General features: G+C 52.9%; 1 protein-coding gene across 2 annotated transcripts; it reads right to left on the reverse strand.

Moving 5' to 3' along the window:
* Positions 1-7004: 7004 nt before the first annotated feature.
* LOC119710181 (BPI fold-containing family B member 4-like) lies at positions 7005-14571 on the reverse strand. Of its 2 annotated transcripts, XM_038158903.1 has the most exons (13): positions 14523-14571; positions 12738-12846; positions 12301-12486; positions 12064-12212; positions 11777-12033; positions 11252-11356; positions 10641-10787; positions 10303-10366; positions 9604-9664; positions 8932-9023; positions 8793-8835; positions 8037-8091; positions 7005-7870 (listed from the first exon to the last, which is right to left on the reverse strand). In XM_038158903.1, exons 2-12 carry the CDS (start codon positions 12829-12831, stop codon positions 8060-8062), a joined length of 1230 nt encoding a protein of 409 aa, XP_038014831.1. In that variant the 5' UTR covers positions 12832-12846; positions 14523-14571; the 3' UTR covers positions 7005-7870; positions 8037-8059. The 2 variants fall into 2 exon arrangements, with proteins under 2 accessions (XP_038014831.1, XP_038014830.1); XM_038158902.1 differs by having other exon boundaries at positions 11777-12212.
* Between the last annotated feature and the right edge of the window lie 4505 nt (positions 14572-19076).

The following is a 19076-nucleotide window of genomic DNA, read 5'->3' on the forward strand; positions in this document are numbered from 1 at the left end:
CTTTGGTGCCTAGTTACTCCTCATAGATGTGTGCAGGTTCAAAGGGGTAGAAACTGTGTGTGAACTTGCAAAATCCAAGTACTGTAAGATTGTGTATTTTGACTTGCCCTGAGGCTTGTCCCACCCTCAGAGTGCTGCAGGTCTGTCCTCTGACTGTGATCACGTCCTCTGGCACAGCCCAGCCTGAGATGGATGTGCAGAGAAGTTCCTTCCTGCGAGCTCAGCTGAATTTAGGAGCTGCAAAAGCTGGTAATGCCTACAAAACACAGCCCCAGTAGCTGCTGGAGAATGGCAGGAGTACTGTCAAAGGGTAGAAAGACCTGAAATAACAGAAGATTAATTAATTCTTTCCAAATATTGGCAAAATGCTTGGAAAGGGGATGCAAGAACCCACACTAGACTTGTGTGTTGGAATGTGGCACTGCAGCGTGGAATGAAAAATGGTGTTTAACGTGCACCAGTGAATTTGTTATGTCTGGGGCTGAAGGAATGCAGCCTTGCCCTGGTACTGGGGAGGATTGGATCTTGTCTGATCCAATCTGAGAAAATTTCCTTGTTTCCAGGCCTGGGGAATGCATGGGAAGAGATGGCTGCTAGTTGAGTGTCATCTCTGGCCTCTTAAAACCTGGGGTGCAGTTTTGTAATCCAAACTTCTATGGATGTCCTCCCCTTTGCTTACCAAGAGAAGTGGTTGTATTGATTTAAATGGCCAGTAAGTTCTTCAAGTGCATCTGACAGTTCCTTGTTTTCATCAGCCTGCAGCTGACCCTGGCTGCACGGTGTCAGATTCCAGCCTGCTCTGTGAAATTCAAACAAGGACCTGTGACCTGCACTTGTGAGTAAACTGAGATGTGAGAAAGGATCACCCCTTTTCATACAGATAATCATGTCATTAGAATAAATCCTTGTAAAAGGCTCAAGCCAGTGACCAGTTTTGAAGGAACAGCTGGTAGCAGGGCAGTCACAACATGAATTTGCAGAATTTTAAAATAGATGTGAAAGGGTTTTGCTGGGAAGCCGCCTCTCCTGCTCAGCTCTTTCTGGGCTATAATTGTTTCTCTTTGAAAACAGCATGGTTCACTGAATATTCATTAGGCTTCAAGAAACAAATACATTTTGTTTATTGTCAGAGCTGAGTCCCTTCTCCTAGAAGTGAACCTGTACAGTCAGTGTGTGGGCTCTGAGGGTCTGACAGGCACACAGGGCTGATCTGCCCTCCTGCTTCCACATGGGAATGGGTATTTGGCCCAAGTTCACAAACCAGGGCCTGAACCTGTGCTGCTCAGGGAGGGTGAGCCTGTGGTCCAGGGGGGCTTCAGGAAGAGGCAGCAGTTTGGGATGAAATCCCAAAGGAAGCAGCAGCATGTATAAGCAACAGCCCTCAGAGGTGATGGGCACTGAGGCCGAGATGCTTGGCTCATCAAGCCCACTGAGCAGTGGCCAAATTTAACTGCCCTGTGGCAAATCTTTCAGCTTATAATTCCCAGGCATTTTGGGACTAGGGCCCAAGCCAGTACCCTGGAAAAAGGGCTGACGCCCACCTTTCTCCGTTCATCTTGACCTCCCCAGGAGCATCTGTTCCAAGTAGGAAATGCAGACCACAGTGTGCCCTCCCCCCTCCATCCTGCTTTGAGGCCAGCTGTGGCCGTTTTACAATCATTATTTTAAGAGCGGGAGACTAATGAGGAGGAGAGCTGGGTTTTACATTTTGATGAGGAGGTGATAATGCTCAGTGCACGGGCTCCCCGGGGAGCCATAGCACTCACCATTTGCTTCGGCTCCTTAGTTTTTATAGGCCTCAGAATGAAGACCGAGGTTTTAAGGCAGCAAAGCATCCATTAGGAAGTGCTTACGGTGACCTTGGAGGCTGAGTCAGTCCTTTGGCACTGCGTGGAAGAAGGAATATGTTGTTTTTCTTGAGGCCTGGAGGTGGGATGTGGGTTCTGTGTCACTTGTCAGGTTTGCTGCCTAAATCCAGCTGTTGGGAAAGCTGGACTCCTGCCTTGTGTTCTTGCACGTTTCTGTTCCCACCCTGAGCAGGGACGAGAGCCCTGAACCCTCCCAGAGCTCCCATCTCCCTGATGTACAGCTGTGCCTTCTGCAGGTGAAAGTTGTGCCCTTACGGTCAGTCCTGCCCCAGTTACGCCCATGGACAAACACCTAAGGAGCGTTTGGCAGATCAGGTTTCCCCGTAGAGACCTGAAGTGCTGGGATGACATTTACTTTCCAACAGCAGCCGTGCCCTGAGGGTGTCTCCTGACACCGGAATTTCGTAAATCACAGCCCGCACTTTCCTCTCTGCTGGCAGGGTGTGTGGGCGAGGCTGGACATCACCCGCACTCACAAATAGCTTCACCTGGCTGAAAGGTCGCTGTCAGGGAGAACAAGAGCCTGTTTGTTCCCCTGGCCCCCATCAGAGAACAAACTTGTTTGTCCTCGGGTCTTGGCTGTGCTCAGGGAGTGGAGGGACAGAGCAGCAGGTGCTCACAGCCCCTGTTCCCTGCTCAGCGCTGGCTTTTATTGGCCTAAGGACAGCCTCAAAATTGATTCCCATCACTGCCTACACTCGCCTGCCCAAATTTGCTCCCTTCTCCAAGACTTTTGAAGCAGCTTGGGCAGAGCAGTCAGGCTTTTCCCAGTGCCAGAGCTGGCCGTGGTCTATCATGTCCTCCCCCAGAACGCCTTGAGCTCTGCAGTGTGTGCTCTCTCTGCATGTCGTGGTGCTGGTGGAGGGAAGGATGGATGTTTTCCCTGATGGAAGCCTGTAAGCACAGTTTGTTTTAGGTCAGCTGGAGCCTCACTCTGCTGAGGGGGTGGCAGGTGACAAGGCATTGCCTCTGAGTGATGCCAGCAGCCTGCCAGGCTGTGCCAGGGGAAGTGCTTTCCTCCTCTTTTCTCATGGCTTTTCATTTCAGCAGACAGGCTCCATGTGCCTGCCAGCCCATTCCCCCAGGCCTCCTCCTCCTCCCTGCTCTGGGACTGCTGTGGGCTGGGGGTCCAGGGAGTTTTCCTTCAGCAGTTTTTCATCACCATTTCTGAAGCCAGCTTTTTGCACGGAGCTTTGGGATTTAATGCAACAAAAAGAGCTTTCAAAACTGTTTTCCACTTCTAAAACCAGTTCTACAGTTGACTCCTTTCTGAAACTGGCAGTGGTTGGGTTCTGGCAGGGCAGGTACAGCTGCTCCTGCAGGCTGCTCTGCAGCCGACGGTGAACTCCGTGCTGTGCTGGAAATGCCACGAGCTCTCCATTGCCATTGCTTGGTGCACCCCAAAACCAGCCCCAATCTGCTCTGCAGCCCCCCCAGGTTGGCATTGTCTGTCCCCAGCCTCCCTCCACGTCTGTGCACCTCCCTGGAGCGCTGCTGGGCTGTGACCTGCATGGCAATGACAGAGGTGGTGGGTGGCAGCTCCGAGCTGGGGGTTTGTGAATTCAGAGGGTATCTCACAGTCTGTCACAGGCACTGCTGCTCTCTGGGGCCCAGCAGTCCTGTGGCTTTCCCTCCTCCCTTGTGAGCAATTTATTTCCTTTACTGACAGACAACTATTGACTTCTCATTCTCCTGAAGATGAGATGTCTTGTCTCATCAGGTTTAAATTAGTTTTATCTTTAGCCTTTCCTATTAATAAGCTCTCATCGCAGTGTCATTACTTGATATCTATTTTCTGATGTTTTTCATTAATGGCTCTATATCTTCCAGATATTTTTTCAAGTATTTTTTTTTTCCCTGCTGCTGAGTTATTTAACAGTCAGACACAAATCAGAGACATGAAAATGGTCTGATGCTGGTCAGAGACAGCGGGGAATTGCCCAGCACCACTTGGTGTGCAGGGCACTGGGACTCTGATGGGACAGCAGTGGGGCTGCATTGGGCTGTCAGGGATGGTCATGCGTTCCCTCCCTGTCTCTCTGCATCCTTCTGATCCCAGCCTGAGCTCTGACACGCCTGGGGCTCTCAGGAGCACGAGTCAATAGAGTAATTAAAATGCCTCCCGTGAGGCGAAGGTGCTGCAATTCCTTTGGACAGCTGTGTCTGTGAAAAACAGGACTGCTTTCTGTGCTTTGTGTGCCTGGCAGGGGCTCTTCCCCTTCAGCAGAACTTCCACCGGGAAATGTGAAAGGGAATTATTTCACATTATTTCAAGGGGGCCTCTGCCCAGGGTCCCTGTTTCTGCTGGGTCCGAGCCACCTTCCCCAGCAGCCAGTCTGGGGCAGCTGCCACTGCCACCAGGAACGTGGAGCTGGAAGTACTGCCAGCCTGGGGACAGGCAGGGTGGCCAGCCTGAGGACAGGCAGGGCTGTCAGCACAAGGACAAGGCAGGGCTTTCTCGTTATGTCTCCAAGGGTGTCAAAAGCAAAGTCCATCAGTGTTAAAAACACCCAAATCTCAACCTCACTGCCCTACATTTACTTCTTGCATTAAGGAGGAGGAGAAAGGTGTCTAATTCCTGGAGAGCAAACCCAGGGATGGCAAGAGCCTGATGCACAGTGGCATGTCTAATGGAGCTGTCAGGGTGTTCGGGGACACTGCTGGGGGTGTGTTTGCCACTTACAGAGCAAGGTCATCGTGGGATCCCTTGCCCGCCCTGGCTGTGGCTCCCATGTAGGAATTACAGAGTGGCTGCAGGACGGGCAATTTGCAGCAGTGCCTCCAGCAGAGGGTTTGAGAGTGATTAATATTCAGCACGCTGCTGTGAAAATGAACAGCCAGAAATGATTGTCCTCCTCCCCTTCCTGCATCCATAAGGACAGTGATGGGAACAGAAATGAGATTCACTTTTGGTCAGGCTGATTATGGGGTTTTGAGACTAAACAAGTTGCTCCCTTCTCTTTGGGTTATTTAGTGTCTTTTAATCTGTTCCTTCTCTTTTTCTTTTCCTTTTTTTTTAAGTCATCTTTCTGTAATTTAACTACAGGAAGCTTAAAAAAGAATAGTAGAAGGTTTTGGTTGAAGCTATCAGAACCAAACAGGAGGCAATTCCACAACCAGCTTTCCTTTAAAAATGGGAAACATTCTGACATTTCATTAAAGGGAAGATTCTTCCCACAGTTTCTTACCCAAACTCCATTTTGAAAAGCCCTTATACTGTTGTTGGCAAAGCTTTCCATATCCCATGCTCAGCAGCCAGTACAGCAGAGCCTGGCAGGAGCAGTGGCAATGCTGACAGTACCCCTGGGATGCTCTGCACAGCAGACAGGTGTCATTGGGTGCAGACACCTGGGAGAGGCTCAGACCAGACTCCACAGGGAAACCCAGTAGGGTGAGAGGAACCTCAGGAAAAACCCCATCAGTGCCCTTGCAGCCAGAGGTGGCAAAGATCTGAGCTGTTCCAGAGTGACCTGTCCTGTCCCAGCAGCAGCAGGGACATCCCCTATGTCACCATTGTTAATAATACTGGTGGGTCAGAGCAGTGCAGGTGCTGCTGCTGTCCCCACAGGGCTCACAGTGGCCAGTGGCTGCCACCCCTCCTCCCTCTGTGGCAGCAGAGGTGGGACCCAGTCTGATGGCACCATGCCACTTGGAGAGGTTTGGGGTTTGGCATTTTGGCTCTAGGGTTACTGAGGAAATATTTACACCTCTTTTTGCAATCATTCGCAGCAAGTGAGCCTAGAACGGGGCTTGGCACGTTCCTTCATCCTCCTCCTTCTGTTTCCTTAGGAACTGGAAACTGAAGGTGCCCAATGAGGCGTTACAGATTCAGTAGCTTGGGCCAAACACTGGCACCCATCCTGTCCTCGTGTGACAGAGCTCTGCCACTGTCATCAAAGGGCACCTGGCATCTGCCCTTCATCTTTGCGCTCTGAGCACACACAGATCATCAGCTCCAAGATCCATTCCCTCAGCCCCCAGGTGTGGGTGTTACTGCAGCCAGAGCGAGGTGCTCTGGCTGCAGCCCAGACATTCCCAGTACCCACTCTCATTAGCATTGTTACCTCTGCCATTAATTGGCAGGGCAGGGGTGGCATTGGCTGCTCAGGGTACGGCTCGCTCACAGTGGTGAGGTAAAGGGAGTGAAGGAGCAGCAGGAGAGGCTGGGCTGTGGTCCTGTGGCACTGGTGACACGTCAGCCACACCATTACCTCGGGAAAGAGCAGCGAGAACCTCCACGGTTTTCAGGGGAACATTTAGCCACTCAGAAGGTGTGAGCAGGAGCCCTGGCCCTGGCAGAGTGGTACCAGGAGGATGCTGGCTGCAAACTCTCAGCTAACAGCACCAGACCTCCCCTGTGCCTGTTGGACGGGGCTCTGAGACCCTGGGCAGGACCAGAGGGACCCACGCCAGGCAGAGGCAGAGAAGGGTGTAGGTGCTGCCCACCAGGAATGCCCAGCAGAGCCAATGGGGACACTTGGAAATGGTTGGTGGCACATGGTGCTGTGCCAGGGGATCTGGAGGCCGCAGGGCTTGGGCATCTGTCCCTGGCCCTTCTCACCGTGCAGCCATTCAGCTCCAGGGCTGTGGCACAGCCAGCCCCAGCATGAGGTTTGATGCCAGTGCAGCCAGGAGCAAGCTCCTGTGCCCAAGAGCTTGCTGGCTACTGCCACTGCCCTCCCTGGGGTCCTGGGGGTCCCAGCCCCAGCCTAGGGGGGAGCTGTCTCCCTGGGGCCCCAGGGATATGTTTGTTCATGTCAAACAGCCCCCAGCTGGCTGGCAAAGGCGGGAGCAGGAATACACACTAAAAGAACACAGCAGCTCAGGGACAGGGGCAGAATAAATCTGCATAAATACCAATGAGGGGAATATTTATTTGGTACATTGACCATGTTTCTGTAGCTACTTTAAGCTGTGAGAGTGGGGGTCTGGCAGCCTGGGCAGGGTTTGGGCTTCACTCAGGCCTGGCTCTGGAGCTGCAGCCCCTGTGGTTCCCCACCTTTCCAGCAGACTCACCTATTCAATATTCCTCACATGTGAGTTACTCCTGTAGCTGATGGGAGAGATAAATAACAAAACCCTTGCAAATGCAAAAATCCTTTGGCAGTTTGGAAAGGAACCAAGTCACGTGCTGAATGCAGATGAAGAAAAATCATTTTTATTGTAAGGAGTAACAGAAGGGTGTGAATCTGCCTCAAATCCACCTCACCCACAATGCAGCACGTCCAAATCCACTTGGAGATTACAAGGCAGGATAGCATTCACTCTGATCAGTTCAAAGCCTTGCTGTTTGGGAACAAGTAGGCTGAGTTTGCGCCTGGATTAGGCTGGGGGCTTTTTTTGCCTCTTTTTAACAGTATGAAATCACTGGAAACAGCAAAAATCCCTTTTGAAATGGTAAGCCAATCAAGAAGCAGAAGGAGAGCAAAGACAAAGTGTTTACAGCTCATTGAATTCGTCCCTTTTCTTTCTTCCTTTCTCAGAAGGATTTCGGCAGTTGGTGCAGTCTCATGAAATTCCTGGGGGGGCCAAACCCCTGCCTGACTGTCTGCATCCAGCACCTGGAATGCCCCCTCTGTGCTGAGCCATTACCTGGCCTAAACCCAGCCCAAGTGAAGCTGGGATGAGTGTGAGGGGATCAAGGTCATCCCTTCATCAGTGAGTGCCATAACAAGTGGTTTGTGGCCATGACAGCCAGGAGGGACACAAGCAGGACCTGGGGCTCCTGCCTCTGCAGTCACAGTGTCATCAACATGGCTGATCATTGACATACCTAATTATCAATATGGCTAATTATCATCATATCACTATTGGCACAGATTATCATTGGCACAGATAACTCTAGGCTGGACAGAGACACCAAAATCTGAGAAGGCTGAAATGTAGAACAGAAGAAAGAGTCTTTTCTTGGTTGGGTTTCTCCATTTTCATGTCTATTCTCCACCTACTGAATCGTTTTCCTCCCTTCCCTCCTCCTCCTGGGGAATCGCCTGCAGGGGGACCTGGAGGGATACCAGAGTTGGGATTTTAGGCACCCCTGTGCTAGCCCTGTCACCTCCCACTGCCAGGTAGCAGGGTCAGGACTCTTCTCGCCCAGCCCGGGTGCTGGCACCAGCACAACTGGCAGCAGAGCTCTGAGCCAGGTCCCAGCCAGCCAATCCTCCTTACCCCAGGGTCTGCCAGTCCTGCAGCTACGGATTGATCCGGGGATGGACACCTGCAGCTGGGGGAGACACACCCGGGTCAGTGCACTCCCTCCTGCAGGCGCCCAAAGCCTGACAGTCCCCTGGTGTCCCCCGCCATGGGAACAGGCTCGGCAGTGCCTGATGTACCAGTGGCCTGAGAGGCTCCAGCTTTATGGGCAGAGATGATTTAGTGCCCTCAGGAATACGGCTCTGGGGAAGCTGGGAAGACTTCCAACTCTTCCTTCCCTATATATTAACTTTCCATGCATATGAAGCTGAAAGCTCTTCCAATCACCTCTGCAAATATTAATTAATCCTCACAGCATCCTGAGGACCATTATTCACTCTTATTAAGCAAATATTATTAAATCCTTTTATAAGAGGTGAAGTGACTTTTCCAGGGCTGTGCGAGGCACAAGTAGGAATGCACGGACTCTTGCTACTGTATTCCAGACCTGCCACTGCACAGGGGCAAAGCTGCTCACATCTGAGCTGGGGGCCATCTCTGAGGAGCAGGGACCACAACCACCCCCAGCCCTGCCGTGCCCTGTGAGTTACGAGTGCTCTTGGGACTGTTTGGAGATGCACAGCACCTGGCAGCTCTGGCTGCACCCCAGAGCCATGAGAACCCTCCCCACTCTTGGCCACTACCCAGGACTGTGTCCCCCATTTCAGCTGCCCCGTTCTGGCTCACAGACACCAGTGGGGATCCCCGTGGCAGCACTGGGGCTGGACTTACTCTGAAGGAGCCAGTCGATGAAAGTGCTTGGGAATGGGGAATTCTGCAAAGAACAAGGGGGTGTTAGAGCATGTGAATGTGGAGGGAGGGCAGCAGTGTGGGGACATGGGATGGAAAATAGGATGGGACATGGCTCTACCTGAAGATCCAGCTCCACATAGTGCCCAGATGTCACTGGCAGTTTGGAGAGGGCAGAGTAGATTTTCCCCAAAAGCCCAAAGGAGATGACACCTGGGGAGAGGGAGAGGCCATCAGGGCTGGGCAGAGCTGTCTGTGGGTCACGGAGCCTGCTGGAGGCTGTGCCCACCCAGAGCATCTGGCAGAGGCTGGGAGAGCACTGTCCTGCCCAGCGAGGAGGAAAAACTCCTTGTCCTTCCAATGGATCTCAAGCTCCCTGGGGTTCAAAGGTTCCCATGAAAGCTGCTACCCTGGAGCTCGCAGGTGCAGATCCCATCACAAGGGAAATGTTGGGAGGAGCAGTTCTGCTTTCAGTGAAGCAGCAATTGTGTGTGAGGTTTGACATGAACAGAGCTGAGGAGGGGAAACCCTCTGGCTCTGTGGGGCTGCACCTGGCAGTCCTGGCATAGCCAGCTCTTGGCAACAGCTTGGGTCTAGCCCTGGTTAGAAAAACACTGTAAGAAGAGCAGGATTGTGGTGGCTGGCAGTGGTGGTGAGCCAGGACTTTGCTAGTAGAGAAAAGCTGACCCCTGCTTGCACAGCTCCAGCTCTCCTGAGGACACCTGCTGCCCGTGGAGGTGGCCAGACACACAAACCCCGAGGTTAATATAGGAAAGAAAATGTAATGACTTACGGTTGAGGAATTGCAGATTAATGTTGATGATGCTGACCCACATGTTCACTAATGGGCAGAGCTGCAATGGCAACAAGTGGTATAGTCTTGGTGAGAGCACTGTGGGGGCAGCAGCGTGCTCCCCAGCACCACTTGAGTTTCACAGATTTAAATCAGGATGGGACCAATGTCCTGATTTCATCCTAGAGCATAGTTCTCCCATGGAAAAAAGAGCTAAATGATTTGTTCAGCCCCCTTCTCAAAATGGCACAGATTCTACTGAACAAGGTAAAAGATACCCTAAAAAGCCACTTTGCTCTAAACAGGGCTGTTGTTTCTTTTCACCCCCACAGGGAGCACCTGAGTATAAATTACCTTATAACATCACATAATGAAATTGAAATTACTCCTAACAAATAAATTCTGACTGTATGGAAGTTCAAGCCATTTTGTGTGACTCACTTATGGGTTGCAGGCATGTATCTGTGCATGCACAAATATATATTGTGTATGTATGTGCATACATGTATTTTTATATATATAATAGATATTGTCTCTGCCAAGGGCAGGGGGATTGGAACTAACTAACCTTTGAGGTCCTTTCCAATCCAAACTGTTCTGTGATTCTGTGTGTGTGTGTAAATCTACCAGGCAGTTCTGGCAGGAGCACTGACTGCAGCTGAAATGCAGCTTCACAGCAAAGAATATTCAGACACTCACCAGCGCAGGGACAAGGGACTTAAGAGACTTGTTCAGCAAGCTGCTCACCAAATTGGTGAGGAGGCTGGGGAGAGAAAAGACAGACAAAAATTACCAGGGAAGTTGTCAAAACCCAGGACTTGACATCAAGAAAAAACTGAGCTCCTCTCTAGAGGAGCCCCCTCCTCTTCTCTGATAAGAGATGCTGCAAGCCCAGAGCTCCCCCAGGCTTCAGCAGGAATTACAGATGCTCAGGACTTTGTTATCTGAATCCCAAAATCTGCTTGTTATGCTGTTGATCCATGCCCAGATTTGAGACTGGAGTTCTGCCCCACTGCCCCCACTGACCCCACGCTCACCCCTTCCGCAGGCTGACACTGAAGCCACCAAGAAGGTTGCTGCAATCCTTAAGCACCAACTTGAGGTCACCGGGGGAGTCCTGGGTCAGGGCAATGTGTGATGTGATGTTTGCTTCTACTGAGGATCCACTCAGAAACTGAAAAATCCTGGAAAAGAGGAAGTGGTGTGGAAGGTTATGGAGGAAGCCAAAGCAGCACCAGAGACCGGTGCCTGTGGCAGAGCTGCAAGCACAGCCTCGGCTGGGACAGTGCTTCAGTTTGGGGACTTCTCTCAGCCTCCTTGTCCTGTAGCAGATCACAGAACCATAGAATTGTTCAGGTTGGAATTTCCCTCTAAGATCAAGAAGCCCAATTATCAACCCAGCACCACCGCCATGTTCACTAAACCATGTCCTCAAGAGCCATATCCACATGTTTTTTGAACACTTCCATGGATGGTGAGTGTCTGTGGAGTGAGGACAGCTGGAAATGGTTCCAGAGAGAGTCAGCAGCACAGCTTTCCCCACCAGCCTCTTGCTTGGTGTTTGGGGATGTTTGTCCAGCACTCAGGATCGCCCCATCCTCCCCAGCACCCTCAGGTCCCCATGGTCTCACTCTCTAGCCTCACTCACCCTGGAAAGCGGAGCACCAGCTTCGAGTACAGGTTCAGCACAAGCTCAGTCCCACGAAGGACCTTCCATGACACTCGGGCATTCTCGAGGTTCAGCACCTTCAGCCTGGGGGTTGACACCAAGGCAAACCCACCTTGAGATGGCAGGATCAGCAGGAGCAGATCCTACAGTCCCATCTCTTCCTGCTCATCGTATTCCCAGTGAATAGTGAAGGTGGGGAAGGACCAATTCCCACTCTGCAAACAGCCAATCTCAAAGCATGGTCAGGTTTCTCAAGGCTATGTCCTCCTGAGTCTCAGCCATCTCCACGGGTGGAGATTCCCCCATCTGCTGTGCTGCCCATGGCAGTGTCACACCACTCCCACAGGTAAGACTTTTCCCATTTCTGGTTGGAATTTCCCCTGTCACAGATCCTCATGTGAGCTGCGAGCCCAGGACTGGTGGTTTGTATGAGAGGGAGGGTCTGATCCCCTGGATATCATGGACCACCCTGCAGTGAGCCCCACCATGGGGCTTCTGACTCACCAGGCGTAGCGTGTCATCTTCTGGGAGGCTCCACCACCCAGCAGTCCTCCTGCTGCACCCAGCAGTCCTCCTGGTTCACCCAGAAGACCATCAAGTCCAAGCAGACTTCCATTGCCCAGGAGACCTCCTTTTCCAATCAGACCTGTTCCAAGCAGACCTGTCTCTCCAAGGAGGCTGTTATTGCCAAGGAGGCCATTGCCAAGGAGCCCATTGTTGAGGAGACCATTGCCAAGTCCTTCCCCACCAAGGAGGCCTGTTGCAAGGCCTTTCCCACCAAGGATTCCTGCGCCAACTCCTTCTCCACCAAGGATTCCTGCGCCAAGTCCTTCTCCACCAAGGATTTCTGTGCCAAGTCCTTCACCAAGGAGGCCTGCTCCAAGTCCTTTCCCACCAAGGATGCCTGTGCCAAGCAGCCCATTGCTGCCAGGCTGTCCCCCTGCAACAGCCAGAACTTCCTTACTCTCCTGTCTTTACCACCCAGAAACCCTCCTCTCCCAACCCCTCCCTGTGCCAAGCTTCCTCACCTAGGAGGCCTGTGCCAAGGACTCCAGCTCCGCTGGGTTCATTTCCTGCACCAAGGGCACCTCCACTTTCTGCTCCACTTGGACTCCCTTTGCCCAGGAGGCCAGTGCCAAGCAGCCCTCCTTCACCAAGAACACCTGTGCCAGGCAACCCGCTTTTTCCACCGAGGAGACCAGTGCCGAGCAGGCCTGCACCAAGAGAGTCCCAGTTACTGACTGGACTTCCACTCTCGGGAGGATTTCATGGGCAGGGAAGGCCGGTTTTGCCACCCCAGGGTGCTCTGCTGGTGAGCTCTCACAGGGAGCCCTGAGCATCCTTGTGGAGATGTGCCTGGCAGGAGGCAGCTCCCTGATGAGCAGAGGGACATGCCATGAGCCTGAAATGGCACAGGACTGTGCCGTGACTCTCCCCTGGAAATACAGAAAACATCTGAACTCACCACTGCTGAGTTGTGCTGGGTTCAGCAGGTTGAGGAGGCCCTGGGAGGGGGGCAGGAGGCCCCCGAGAAAGATGAGACACCAGAAGGGTGTCATGTCCTGGCACAGCACCTGTGGGAAGACCTCCATCAGCCCAAGCACCAGTTTCACATGGGTATTGACAGCCTGGGCACTGGTGCAACTCTCCATCCTTCAGAGGCACTGCCCTGGGCTGGTGGAGAGCTTCCTCCTGGACATACAGCCTCCAGACACCATGCCCCTCATCCCAGGAGGTCAGCCCAGACCTGCAGCCCCCTTTTCCCTCTCCTGGTTATCAGGGAGCTGCGGAGGCCCAGTGCCACACTGCTCCAGAGCCATCAATGTCTCTGTGCTTGACTGTGCTCCCCCCTGCAGAGCTGGGTGCCTGACACTGCAGGGAAGTGAAAATGCCATTTTAAGAGAGGAAGAGGGATGGAGATGAGGCAGGAGGACCTTGTACTGAGAGAGACGGATGGCTTCCAACCACTCTGAAATGGCCCTGAAAGAGGAACACTCACAGGGGCACAGCCAAATAAAAAATGACGAGTGTCACAGTCGTGTCCTTCTGCCCGCTGTGAAGGGCACCCTGTGTTATTAAAGCTCAAAGCATGGTCAGAATCAGACTCACTTTCCCGTGGGCAGGTTGTTTGTTTTTCTCATCTTGTTCCACTCAAGCTGTGAAAAGAGTCTGTTTTCCCTGTGTTTGATCTACCCCCAGCCAAAAGAAAGTACCTTCAAGGACCTTCTGTTCCTGCCCGAGCTGGGCTTCTCAGGGTGACAGCGCAGGCTGGGGAGTGTTTGTTTATGCATGGAAAGGTGTTTGCAAAGAAATGAGAAAATGGTCTCTCTGCAGCACTAGCAGGGGTCCCAGCTCCAGGAGCATTTTCCTGGACAGCCCGTGTCCTGAACAGACACCTCAGCTTGTCCCTTCCGAGAAAAACAATGTACAGGGTGCAGATTGCAGGGGTTCAGCACTGAGAAATAACATTATTTAGGTCAGACTGAACAACTTCTTTATCTCTTCCAGATACTTTAAAAAAAATCCCTCTATGACAGTTTTCGGCACAATTAAATTAGACTTTAATTCACTCGACTGTCTTTTACATTTTCCCTTTGATCAGCACGTAATGATGCACAGCTCCTGTAGCTGTGATTATTGAACAGGGGAGAAGGAGAGAGGCTCGAGCAGCTTCTATTGAAAATCGTGTCAAATAAAATCAGTGGGATTTGTTGGAGGGGCTCCGAAAGACGTGTGCAGCATTGCAAAAGGGTACCAGAATGGATGTCAGGGCTCTTAGAAGAGCTCTTAGAGAATACGTGACCATGCAGGCACCTATCTCTGCAGTTATTAACAATATCTGCCAGGGTGCTGCTCCTCGGTCATGCACATTTCAGTGAGCCAAGCATCTTGCACATGCAAAAGGCACGTCTGGCTTTGCAGATAAACACTTATTTTACACCAGCTGAGATGAGGTCTGGAGAGCTGAAAATTGCTCTGAATTCTGGTCACCAAGACCATGAAAAAACTCCCAGTCCTTTCTGCCAGCTTAGTCATTATCACAAACTTAACAACAACAGGAATAAACGCGGAATTTAACAAGCAAGAGCTCTGCTAGCTTTAAAAATTAATTTTCATAAATGATTAAATGCTGCTACAGAAATCAAAGGAAAGCATCATTAAAATTCCTGCTTCTCAAGCTGAGTTATTCTGTGCTGTAGGTCGCCTGATGGAGCTGGCACGGTGGCCACGGTCCTTCAGTGCCACTTACCTGGACCCTTTGATGTCGAGGTGGAGCTGCCCATGGTCACGGCTGCTGGCAGCTGCTTTTATATACCCGAGCTGCAGGAATGAGGAAAGCCAAGGAAAGGATGGAGCAGGGACAGTTCCCTTTTGCTGGCTGTGAAGTGTGACCCCTGCAGCAGCCTGCCCCTGAACACCACACCTTGCTGTGGCCAGCAGCATCCAGCCAGCCCAGCAGCTCGCCCCTCACCCTGGCTGTGGTGCCCACCTGCTCTGGGCAGTGTCCCAGGGCTGCTTCAGGACAGCTCTGCACCATCACATGGAGCAGAATGAGTCCAAGGACAGTGAGAGGTGAGCAATTACCTCCCAACGAGTTAATTACATACAGAAACCTCACAAATTGCAAAAGAAATGAAAGAGAGTGTGGCTTTGTGCTGCACCATCTACTCTGAGAAAACTGCCTGTGCCCCAGAGGCAAGCAGGGGCTGGCTCTGCGTCCAACAAAGAGCTCCACAGTTCAAAGGAGGTTTGAGAGACACCAGATAAAAGAAAACAGGGAAATAAATAGAGAGGAAAGGAAAAGGATCATCAAAGATGACAGAAAAATCTGATTCTGATGTTCCAGCTGTGTTTCAGGGTGGATCTGGCCTGGACCAGGGCAGGACAGTCTCACAAGCAGTGATGCTGCAGCTGTCCCAGCTACTCCCTCTCACCCCAGGAGGAACTGGTGGCTTTAGAGGCTTAAATTTGCAGAAGTTTCATGAGGTTCATGCGGAGTTCATGGGCATTGCTGCGTGATTTCCCCCCCAGGTCCCTAAGTGCTCCCAGGACAAAGCCCAACAGCTTCGGGCCCAGGCCCTGAAGAGTCTGACACGTTTGGGTCTGACACAGCATTTGCTGGCAGAGCTCTGCACCCCCTGAGCCGGGGGTGGACAAAGGGGACTGCAGCCCTCCCACCTGAGGTCTGCCCTGAGCCCAGGGGTTTCACCAGAGCTGCCCCCCCACGGGCTTGAGCACCTGCTGTGGCTACAGAGAGGGCTGGACTTTATTGAACCTGAGCACAAGAATGCAAAGTACACCCACACCCTTCTGAGCACCCACAAAAGAGTTCCAAACACGGTGTTCCATGGAAAAACACACGTGTCTTCCTTCTGCTCAAGAATGCAGGCAGGATGTAACATTTACAGGGATAACACCAAGCTGCTGCTGTGCCATGTTGGGCGTAGAGAGACACTCAGGATCCTCAGGCAAGTGAAGTCAATTTCCAGCATCCTGGGGAGGGGAACCCCCTCTCCCAGCACACCTGTGTGACACAAACCAGCCCAGCACAGTGCCACTGGAGGGGGGTCACTGCTGAACTTCTCCCCAGGTATCAGCCCCAAACTCCATCCCCTCTATGGGCAGCCCCTGTCTCCTCAAGGTGTCCTGTGGTCAAACAAAGAGGTCAGGGCTGGGGTGGCTCCTCCAGCCTCTCACCAGGCTGCAGCCCAGGGAAACTGGGCTTTCCATCTGTGGGGAAACTGCCCCGTGGTGAGGGGAAACTACGGGAGGAATTTCTGCATGGGTTGCTCCTTCATACTCATGTTATCCAGAGGGACATCACCTGCGTGCATTACCATCATCTGGGTGGATCACCATCACCTCTGCTGCAGCTGGGAGCTGGGTCACAGCTGTATTTTTCTTTAAGGTCAACACTGGTGCTGTGGGGACTGCAATTTCCATCAGCAATTCATGTGGCTCAGGGTATGCCTTGAGAATCTGGCAACACCCAAAAATGAAATGTTTTTGCTGGTGGGAGCACAAACAGGGACCAGGAGCTGCAGAGCAGGTTGCCCACTGATGCAGCAATTGCACAGTGCTGCTCTCCAGGACCTGATCCTGAATTCCTGCAACCCAGCACAGCTGTCTCTCAGCTGCAGAAGCTCATCAGGAGGCCCAGGGGGAGGAGCTGGTGTCCACTGTGGGCAGCAGGGGTGGCATGGGGGCCCGTGGGGGTCTGGGGACAGTCTCTGGCTTTCCAGTGGATAGTCCACCAGGCCTCCAGCCACACAGCCAACGACAGTCTGGAGTCACAGGAGAAGGAAACACAGGCCCAAATGTTTGCAATGTTTGCCTTTACGGTCAGCTTCACTCGCTGTGGAAGGGCTGCACGCACGGCCTCGCCGAGTCAGGGCCCGTGACACTTCCTTCTCCAAAAGTGTGTGAAACCCAAACCCTGCTGTGCTCTCCCATGACAGAGGTGAGAGCAAGGCATGAAGCCAGGATCTCTGCCAGCTTCCACAGCCCCCTGCCCAGCTGCACATGGCTGAAGGAGACCTTGGTGAAGCTAAGGGGAACGTCCCAAGCCCTGTGCACAGATGGAAGGTGAAGATGCAGGACTCACATTCAAGTTCACCTGGAGAACTGGTCAGTTACCAGGGGAAGGCTGGACATGGAGATCAGGATACTGCCCAGCAAATCCAGGGGCACCAGTGCTGGGGGGAGAGGAAGGGATCAGCGATTCCTTGTTGGGCTTGGCTGCAAATCCCCCTCCCCTACCTGAATTTCCTTTTCCTCCAGAAGAGCCTGGCTTTCAAGTGGGCTCTGGGCAGGGAGCTCCTGTGGACCCCCGCTCCTGGCAGATCTGGGGCCAGGGTGGAGCAGAGGAGGGAAAGGTGTCCCAGTCCTCCATCAGCTGGAGTGGGTGACACATGGCACAAGGCAGGACAAGGCGTGGGAGCCACCATGTGCTCACAGTTCAGGAGTCCCAGCTGGTCACTGAGGAGTCCCAGGGCAATGCCGAGCACTGGGCAGAGCTGCAAGAGGTGGGGAAGGTCAGTGAGAACCACATTCAGAGCCAGAGAAGGACACACAGCCCTGCTTGGCTCTGCCAGGCTTTCCCTGGAATGGTAGCCCTGCTCTGGGTCTGGCCCTGGGCACCTTCCTCAAAGAAGAGAGGAGAACCAGGAGCCCAAGGGGGATGGCTAGAAACACCCTGGGGCTTTCAGGAGGAGGAGATTCCATGAGTCCATAGCACAGTCCAGGACATCATTAGGAACTCTCAGCCTTTGAGCAGACCTCGCAGTAGGAAGGAAGGAAAAGCTTGTCCCAAGCTGATGGAGACATGGAATGTGTGTCCCACTGATCCCAAGGTACTGGGTGGGTGCAGCAGCCGTGGGACAGTGGCTCTGCTCCTGATCCAGGCACCAGTGATGCCATAGGGAGCTGCACCACATCTTTTTAGACTCATTGCTCCTTCCCAGAATGTTTTATTTTTCCGACTTACCAGATTAGGAAGAAGTCTGTTCAGGACACTTGCCAATAAATTATCCACAATTGGGAGCAGGCTGTGGAAAAATAAAGGAGCACCATGAAAACAACCTGCTGCAAAGTAAATGGGTCTTGTTAAACAATTCCCTGTGAATAGCGTGGAGCACAGACCTCCCGGAGCAAGGCAATTGCAGCAGCAGAGTGAATCGTTTCTGCTTGGATTTTGCATGAGATAACTGTAATTTGCATCCCAAAATAGCCGATGGGAAATTTATTGCTGCCTTTTATCTGCTAGTGTATAGTCTCCTCAAATGAGCAGAGAAAATCTCAGGCTGAGTGGTTCCTCCACTACGTGCTCAGGTCTCAGAAGACCCTCATGCCATGTCCATTAAAATAACCTCTGAACGTGGCACATGGGACAGAATTGTGCCCTGAAATCTCTGCAGCAGCACACACTCGCTGTGGCTGTGTGAGGGGTGGACAGGGACCAGCACCACGGGCCCTGTGACATGGTTAGGGAGTGGCTGTCACCTCCAGCACGGTGGGAGGGAGGGAGGGGTGTAACAGGTAAATGCCCCGGTACATTTGCCACTCGCAGGGTGTGGGTTGGGGCTGGCAGAGCGTGATGGCGAGGTGGCTCACGCCAGCAGGGGACACCTCCATCACTCACCCTCTCAGGAGTCTGATTTTGCTGCCACCAAACAGCCACGGCAGCAGCCCCAGCCCCACCTACCTCTTGCCTTTGAGGGCACTCGAGTGTAGGGGTTGAGGTGAGCACCCGTGCCAGGCAGGAGCTGCAGGGACACCCTGGGGAGCGTCAGCAAGAGGGACACTGCGAGTGACAGCTCTAGCACAGCTGGGCTCCACCGCTGGCACACAGCCACGCTCAGGGGGTGGGGCACTCACAGTCCAGTCAGACCAGAAATGCCAAAAGACGCGAATTTTCTCCTTTATTTTCCTGTTTAAGTTACTTTCCAGTTTTATCAGAGGTTTGGATCTTTTGCCTTGTTTTTTCTCCCGCTCCTGCAGGGCGCACCGAGGGGCGGCAGCGGCGGCAGCGGCGGCAGCGGCGGCAGCGGCGGCAGCGGCGGCAGCGGCGGCAGCGGCGGCAGCGGCGGCAGCGGCGGCTCGGCAGCGCGCACTCTGCGCCCCCTCTGCGGGCAAAGCCCCGGCCCCGCCGCCCGCTCTGCCCCTCCCGGCCACAGCCCCCGGAGCCTCCTCTGCCCCGCCAGCCTCCGCCACTTCCAGAGCCTTCTGCTCTCAGCTGAAATTTTAATTACATGAACGAAACTACTGCCGGCTCCGTTTGGAGGGGGAGGTTTGCTCGCAAGCA

Source organism: Motacilla alba, chromosome 20, assembly GCF_015832195.1.
Source record: "Motacilla alba alba isolate MOTALB_02 chromosome 20, Motacilla_alba_V1.0_pri, whole genome shotgun sequence".
NCBI lineage: Eukaryota > Metazoa > Chordata > Aves > Passeriformes > Motacillidae > Motacilla > Motacilla alba.